The sequence below is a fragment of the Bison bison genome, unplaced genomic scaffold (assembly GCF_000754665.1).
Source record: "Bison bison bison isolate TAMUID 2011002044 unplaced genomic scaffold, Bison_UMD1.0 scf7180017864220, whole genome shotgun sequence".
NCBI classification, from domain to species: Eukaryota; Metazoa; Chordata; class Mammalia; order Artiodactyla; family Bovidae; genus Bison; species Bison bison.
This window is the reverse complement of record NW_011494792.1, coordinates 1145686-1154630: the sequence shown is the minus strand read 5'-3', so window position 1 is coordinate 1154630 and position 8945 is coordinate 1145686. Positions and strand designations below refer to the sequence as shown.

The 8945-nt window shown below is 39.3% G+C and overlaps 1 protein-coding gene across 1 annotated transcript in view; it reads right to left on the bottom strand.

Annotated features, from left to right (window-relative positions):
- Positions 1-8945, bottom strand: part of LOC104992637 (chorionic somatomammotropin hormone 2-like) — a 27837-nt gene that overhangs the window by 17059 nt on the left and 1833 nt on the right. Inside the window, exons 2-3 of the mRNA XM_010845582.1 lie at positions 3601-3782; positions 1605-1712 (exon numbers count right to left, since the gene is read on the bottom strand). Coding sequence (XP_010843884.1) covers positions 1605-1712; positions 3601-3782 — 290 coding nt within the window. The remainder of the gene's footprint in view (positions 1-1604; positions 1713-3600; positions 3783-8945) is intronic.

The following is an 8945-nucleotide window of genomic DNA, read 5'->3' as shown; positions in this document are numbered from 1 at the left end:
CCCAGGAAAGAGGGATTCCACCTGTGCCCACATCATTGTCACCCAGTGATTCATTCGTATTAATGAATCGATGAGTCCTTCCTATTGATTGTAGATCGGTAATTGCTTTATGATATTACAACAAAGAGACAAGGAAGAAGACATGACGTTCCTAAACAGGCTTCTCTCCTCAGCTGATCCCACATCAGCCCCCTGCTGATATCAGAACAGTTGTTTTGTTGACATGTGTCCGGGCAGAAAATGGCACAGCGTTGTCTTTAGTAACAGCATCAGTGGGATTCACAGTGGAGGGTTCCCCCTAGTTCACTACTACTAGCAGAATTGAGCCTGAAAATACCGGGGGCTGAAAATCTCTAGTTAATATACTTGATTTCTTTACAGCCATGAAGTGTTTTACGGTAAAGAACAGAGAACTGAGTAGGATTAAATATAGTAATGCACATAAAGTGAAAGTGAAGTCGTTCAGTCGTGCACGACTCTTTGTAACCCCATGGACAGTAGCCTGCACCAAGCTCCTCTGTCCATGGGATTTTTTAGGCAAGAGTACTGGAGAGGGTTGCCATTTTCTTCTCCAGGAAGTCTTCCCGATCCAGGGATGGAACCCAGGTCTCCCGCATTGTAGACAGATGCTTTACCATCTGAGCCACCAGGGAAGTCTCGTCACATAAAGTGCTAAGTAAAACGTAAGGCCATGTAGTAACTCTAAATAAGCTTTAAATTTAAGCTTATTGAAAATCCCTCCTCTTCTTCCTCTTTGTCCTTTTTCCTTTACTTGTTCACCCTCATTATTAATGAGCTTAATAGGAGAATAGAATGCTAGTATCATTAAGAAGGTTGTAGAGAGAGAAGATAGAATTTTAAGGGGGGATACATGTGAAAATATTTTAAATAAGGTTAGGAGGAAGGATAATGCAGGAAATCAGAAAGAAGAGATTATAACAGTGAAAACTTGTAGCTGCCATAAATGATTGAGGCTTGTATGTAAACTGTGTTGTCCTCAGAACAGAGGCAATTGTTGCCGCCATGAGAAGCAAAGCAATGTCTTATAGGCCATTGTGGGGGAGACTTACATATTAAGAATATAAGGTGACAGAGGAGTCGTTGAGAATGACGAATGAAGAAGGTGTCAGAGAAGTAGAAGCAGAATCAGGAGAGCCTTGAAAGGCAGATGCGAGGGCTCGGTTGGTGCACTATAGGATTCCCAAGTAGGAGTCACTAGTAACAGGGTGTACTCAAAACTGGGGTGTGTTTCTTACATATTCATGAATTTTGCAATCTTATATTTTACACATGGAAGTTCCCATTCATTTCCTGTTTTCATACAGAATAATAGCTGCGATCCTGTGTCTAATGCATGGGTTGAACTAAAGTTGTCTGCATGGACAATTTATGGATCTGTTATTTATCTTGCTACTACAGATCTTTAGTCATCCCTTGATTTCGCTAATGCTTCATCAGCTGCATAATACAGTTTCTCTTCTATTGCTTACGGTTCCTCCACCTTTTTCTGCATATACAGTTAACATAACCTCTAATAATCTGAAGTCTGGTAACCTACAGACTGTCTCTTTTGATCCGGTGAAAAACCCAGGTGAAAGACTCACGTTCATCTGCTGGGCTTTATCTCTTTCTTCGGGAGTATGGAAGGAATTGGTGTGGCAGCTCTTGGTGGCATTGATATAGTACAGTTTGCCCTGGGCATATTTTTCATCCTGAAAGTAATCAGGCAATTGGTTAGGGTTGTTGGGCATTCAGTAGATGAACCCATTACCAGAACACTAACATGTTTGATAGACGTGTATTTTTTTAACAGGGGGGGGGGGGATCACAAAATTTGAAAGTCATTCTTTTCCTACTTTTCTATATATTGTCTCTATAAAAATGATTTTAAATTTGACTTTTCTAAATTTAACCTTTTCCCTTCTCTGTTTTATTATTATCTTTTTTTTTTACTATTTGAATCAAATATAGCACATATGTACCAATATTTGGTGCTTCCCAGGGGACGGTAGTGGTAAAGAATATTCCTGCCAATGCAGGAGATATAACAAGACTGAGGTTTGAATCCTAGGTGAGGAGCATCCCTTGCAAGAGGGGACAGCAGCCTACTCCAGTATTCTTGCCTGGCCAATCCTATGGACAGAGGAGCCTGTTGGGCTACAGTCAGAAGGGTTGTCAAAAATTGGACACAACTGAAGTGACTTAGAATGCATGCATGCACCTCATTTAATCATTTAATATTTTGTTTACTTGTAAGAGTTGGAAAAAAAAATAGACAGTCAAAATGGAGGATGAAAGAAAAGCTAATGAGTAAAAAGATCTACGTGAATTTAATAGAAGTCTTTAGCTCCACCTTTTATTAGCTGTCTGCTCTACTGTGTGCTCCTTGATTGACCTAAAAGAATTAACATAACAACTTTCAAATACCTTGCTCAGAAAGAGAATAATTGTTTCCAATTGTAAACACCCCTTATATTGCAGCTCGAAACCTATTCACTGAAATCTTAGAACAATAATTTGTACCTTTAAAAAAACTACAAAGTATTCGTTTCTGTGACCGGGATTCAGCTTTGTTTTACATGTTCCACCCACCCAGTTCACTGCAGAGCAGTTCTCATTTATTGGCTATTTACTCTGAGCCTGGAGAAGAAAGCTCAGAGAGAAAGGACCCAAAAATCAACACACTTCCTTTTCCCCAGTCCCACCTGAAAGTGCTTTGTGTCAGGTAGTATTGTGGGCTGAATCTGTGTTCTTCAAATTCATGCATTAGAGCATTAACTGCCAAAGTGCTGTGTTTCGAAAAGGGTTCTGACTTTTGGGAATCCCATGGTCTATAGCCCACCAGATTCCTCTGTCCATGGGATTTCTCAGGCAAGAATACTGGAGTGCTTGCCGTTCCAGTCTCCAGGGAATCTTCCAGACCCAGGGATAGAACCCAAGTCTCTCACACTGCAGACAGATTCTTTACCATCTGAGCCACCAGCAAAGCCCATTAAGGTCAAATGAGCTCTTAAGGTGGAACACTGATCCAATAGGTTTAGCATCTTCATGAATTGAAACACCAGAGAATTCACTCTGTGTCTCTGTGTCTTTTCCTCTATGTCTCTTCCCCACCCCCCACGCTTTGGGAGGAGTCACAGAGAAGCCAGCCTGGGAAAAAAGAGTTCTTACCAGAACCTCACCTTGCTGGCACCCTGATCTGGGACTTCTATCCCCCAGAACTGTGAGGAAAGAAATTTCTGTTGTTTATTCCACTGAGTCTATTGTATTATTTTATGGCATTCCTAGCTGATAAATACCAAATCATTTATTTTGGAAATTTAAAAAAGAAAATGAATGAAAGGAAATTGAAAAAATTATTGCACTTCTTAGGAATCTTTGAGATTTCACAAAACTGATCCTTTCTTCGATTTCAACATCTTATGAACTGACGGCCTCTTTGACCTAGAGAGGGTGTTATTGCAGCCTTCTTGTTTAAAGAATAGTATAGCCCTGTCACTTAGGCAAATTTTCCTTCTGGGAGCCTGGCAGGCTACAGTCCACAAGGTCTCAAGAGTTGGACACGATTTAGCAACTAAACCACCACACCAGAGTACTTACAAACTCATTGAACATTATTGTGGAAAGGTTATAGAAGTCGTGGGAGAGGCTGGCGGCATTGATAAACACATCAATAAGGGATTTCTGTAAGGAGACAAACATGTCAGGATGGCAGGACAGGCATGAGATGCCTTGGCACAGGAGCAGATTAGACACGACCAGCAGCAGCAGCAGGCAGGACCCTGTTTAAATAAAAACATGAGCCATTCTGAGATGATCTAGTCACCTGAGGTCATCAAATCCATCCTGTGGAGGGAAGCCTTTTCTTTCCCTGTTGCTCTGATCAGGAGTTCTTGCTGTAGAAGTTGGGGTGGGGAAGAAGGAGCACCTTCTGTGTAAATTTAGATGGTTGATGATATTTGCACAGATAGACAGTTGGAGAAGTAGGTTTTTCCATGTATTTTTGAATTGCTCCCAGAAGTACTTCTGTGCTCTGCAAACATTTGGAACTTAATTCTGAGCCAGAGTGTTTAGGCCATTCTTTTAAGACAGTTTAATCTTGGGACTCTGCATACTCTGAGCAGTGAGGCCTTCTAGGAGTTTGAAATTTTTTTACTCTACATTGACTAATGCTTGAATTTTAGACACTGAAATGACATGAAAAGTCCAGTCGATCTGTGTAGTTTACCATCACACTGGGGTAAGAGTAAACACGTGACTGACTGATCACCACTATTGAGTACAGAGAGAATAATGAGAGAAAAAGATACTGTACCTTGGATCTGCTCACTCACCTTAGTAACCCCATGCATGTTCTGATACTTTCACAAAAGCTTTAAAACATCTCAAAATTTATGTTTCACAGGAACCCTGTGAGAAAACTTTAATCTCACTATGATCATCAAGTTCTGTTAATAAAGATGTGATGACTTGGAGAGGGCAAGTAATTTTCCCCAGGTCCCATTATTAGCAGATGCAGGTGATTGGGCACCAGTACACTCATCTGTTCACTTCCTGATGTCACATCACACATGCCTGTGGCCCTCGGTCTCTATGTGTGTAACCAGGAGCACATCAGGAGCTGTGATGACTCTGCCTAAAGAGAAAAATATTTTGTCTTTGACTGCAAAACAGCAGTGACCCTAGAACATTGCTTTTATCCACTTATTCTGCTCTGTCTATAAAACACTCACTAAGTCTTTGACAATTATCAGTGTGGGGGCCTGATTCTCTTGGCTAGCCTTTCTTCTTGGCACCTTGGCAGCTCTTCTACTTTTATGCATCTTTATTCTTCTCATTATGTTTGTTTCTTCAAGAAAATAGCAAATAAATCTCCAAATGATAACACAAGAATATTACCTGATCAGCACCCAAGACAACGTCATGGGCTCTGCAAACAAGGCCTGTCTCTTCCTGACTTTGACTTTTTAGGGATAAAATTTACCTATCTGGTCGGGAATACATCCTGACAACCCATGGGGCTTAGTTTTTGAACCATCTCCAAACATCTCCTCTTTGACAGTAGAACTAGACCTTCATGCTTCCAGGATGTATTGTAATATTTCAGAAATTATTCCTGGCCCTACCTTTGGCCAACTAAGCATAAATCATAGACCCTTGCAAGCATGATTTTAATATTACTTTTCCTGTCTGACCTTTGTAAGTAAGCAGAATTTAAGACTAAAGTGAGCAAGAATTAAGTTTGGACAAGAGAACTGAAAAAATAGAGATTTTATCCTCCTGAATGAGATCTGAACATGATTCTTTTTCCAATTTACCAGAAGAGTGATAATTTAATGAAGGATAAGATATCAGCCTTTATTAGGTTTTCTCTGCTCTTAGTTAGTTTAAATGGGCATGGTATCTAAGAATAAAATGAATATTTAAAATTAGGTGATGAAAATAAAAGAAAGTGAAAGGGAAGTCACTCAGTCATGTCCTACTCTTACTGACCCCATGGACTACAGCCCACCAGGCCCTCCTTCCATGGGATTTTCCAGGCAAGAGTACTGGAGTGGGGTGCCATTGCCTTCTCTGGAAAATAAAAGAAGTGGTCCTCAAAAACAAGACATATAAGTTGGAGAAATTTGGGACTATCTCTCTCATCAAGTAAAGAGCTTATTGTGACAGGCCAGGAGGATAATAGCTTATATAACATATATTTGTGTGCATATATTTCTGTGCATGTATACACGTGCTATGCATAAATATGTGCTTAATTCCTTCATGAAACTTTGGACCTTATAAAATTCAATTTTATAAGAGGCGGTAAATATAGCAGAATACCCTAATTCCTAATGTAATTGATCATCTATTGGTAGATGACTAACTATATGATTTTTTTCTGTTAAATTGTTTTTTTTAATATTTTATCTCAAATACTTATTTTTTTATTTTTTTAATTTAAATTTATTGATTTTAATTGGAGGCTAATTACTTTACAATATTCTATTGGTTCTGCCACACATCAACATGAATCTGCCACGGGCATACATGTGTTCCCCATCCCTAACCCCTCTCCTACCTCCCTCCCTGTACCATCCCTCCGGGTCATCCCAAAGGATCCTGTTTCGAACCTGGACTAGTGATTCGTTTCCTATATGATATTCTACATGTTTCCATGACATTCCCACAATTGTTATACGTGTGTTTGCTTTCATAGCACATATATTAAAAATTTGGAATAACACTGAGAAGATTAGCATGACCCCTGCCCAAGGATGACACACAAATTTCTGAAGCCTTCCATATTTTTCTGTAACAGCTTCAAGGGGTGGGACGGGAAGGATGGTGGCAAGGAGGTTCTAGAGCATGGGAACATAGGTATCCCTGTGGCTGATTCATGCTGATGTTTGGCCAAAACCAGTACAGTATTGTAAAGCAAGTCCCCTTCAATTAAACATCAAGAAATTCAATTATAAAAACTGTTATAGGGGATCATATAACAGGTTCAGATATCCACTGTATGATTAAAGAGGATCTGACTGGAAACTGATGATGTCAATTATCATTGGTTAATGATTCATTAACTTTATAGTTGAATGAGAAAAGCAAACTCACAAACACTATTGTCTTGATTCAGTGTCATAGCAGGCTATAATCCTTGTCTGCATTCACTTTTCGGTGGTACGGTGCCCAAACTTTGAAACTGAGGCTGTTCCCAGAAGCGCACAGTCATGAGTCCTGCCCAGGGTTTTTGTTCCTGATGCTGGAGGCTTCTGTTCACTGGTCACTAAGGCCGAAATTTTCTCTGCTGAGAATTCTCTGGGTCTATCACGTGCACAAGTCTTTATATTTTGGTTTTCTAATTTGATTCTCTTATTCTTTTCATCAGACTACTGATGATTTATTTTTCAGACCTTTTGTGCTTTGATCTTTCTGATGCTCATTAGTGTATTTGCTTCCATGTCTACCTCTCTGAGTAGTTTTCAGCATCACATAAACCCTACCCTATTCTCTTACTGTCTGGATTTTGGCGTTTAGTATCAGCATATTTTTATGAACTTCATTTTCCTTCTGGTGCGGTTTCTGGTACACAGTTTAAGCTGGTTGGCTCACATCTTGCTTGTTCGTGTTGTCTCCAAACAATTAGAGAACTCTGCTTTCTTTCTAGGCAATACTGCACTTCGTTTTGATACCGTTGCTAATTTTCTGTGATTTCCCTTCCAGCCTCATAAGCTTTGTCTTTCTCAATCTACTGTACCCTGAGCACTATGTGCTATATGTTGTTATTACTATTTTAAATCAATATCCACTAGTATAGCAGAGAATTAAAGGCAATAAAATTGCAATAGTATTACTAATAATACATTCCCCAAAAATGTAATTCAGTAATGCTCCCAGTTTTAAATGACTTCTATGCATGTATTACTGAGGTCCCCTATTCATTTTTCCATACTAGGTGTTTCAATTTTGAAAAAGAATGTAGAAAACAATGGAGTGGAAAATTCTGACAATCACCTTAGATTTCAAATGCCTCAAGATTAAGTATGTAATTATTAGTTTGTTATAGTTAATAAGGCTATTCTGAGCACATATAGCTCAGTGTCGGGTGATTGCTATTGGGTAAAGGATGTATACTGTGAACTGCATCACCAAACAGATGACTGGAGATAAAGAAAGCAATGCCAGGAAGACACAGGCTTTTGTTCTGGAAGGAAGAACTTACAGGGTCTGTCATCTACAGTCTACTCTTCCGATTTTTCAAAACACTTACTCTTCCTTTGCTCATTTAATAATTTGGGTTGTTTGATTTGTTTTCATACTGAGTTGCATAAGTCTCTTATATATACTTGGATACGAAGCCCTTAGCAAATATGTGATTTGCAAATTTTTTTTTTTTCATTCCATATGTTGTCATTTCATTTTACTGATGGCTTCTTTTACTATGCAGAAGGTTTTGAGTTTGATGTGGTCTCACTGGTTTATTTTTGCAGTTCTTGCCTTTGCTTTTATGACTGAGTTGTTTGAGCTGCTTGTATTTTGGAAAGCAATCCTTTATCGGTTGTTTTATTTGCTATTATCTTCTTCCATTCTTACCAAAAGACTCAGACTGGCTGAATGGATACAAAAACAAGACCCATATATATGCTGTCTACAAGAGACCCACTTCAGTCCTAGAGACACATACAGACTGAAAGTGAGTGGATGGAAAAAGATATTCCATGCAAATGGAAATCAAAAGAAAGCCAGATTGGCAATTCTCGTATCAGAAAAAACAAACCTTAAAATCAAAACTATTATAAGAGATTAAGAAGGACACTACCAAATGATCAAGGGATCAGTCCAAGACAAGACATAACAATTTTAACTATTTATGTACCCTACATAAGAGCACCTCAATACATAAGATAAACACTAACTGACACAAAAGGGGAAATTGAGCATAACACAATAATAGTAGGCATGTTAACCCCACACCTATACCAGTGGACAGATCATCAGAACAGAAAATATAAGGAAACATAAACCTAGAAGGAAATATTAGAGCAAACAGAACTAACTGACATCTTCAGCACATTCCATCCAAACGCAGAAGAATACACTTTCTTCTCAAGTGCACATGGAACATTCTCCTCATCTTGGGCCCCAAATCAAATCTCAATAAATTTAAGGAAACTGAAATTATATCAAGAATTTTCTCTGACCACAACACTATGATACTGCTATTGCTACTGCTGCTAAGTCGCTTCAGTCGTGTCCAAGTCTGTGCGAGCCCATAGGCGGCAGCCCACCAGGCTCCCCCGTCCCTGGGATTCTCCAGGCAAGAACACTGGAGTGGGTTGCCATTTCCTTCTCCAATGCATGAAAGTGAAAAGTGAAAGTGAAGTTGCTCAGTCGTGTCTGACTCTTAGCAACCCCATGGACTGCAGCCTACCAGGCTCCTCCATCCATGGGATTTTCCA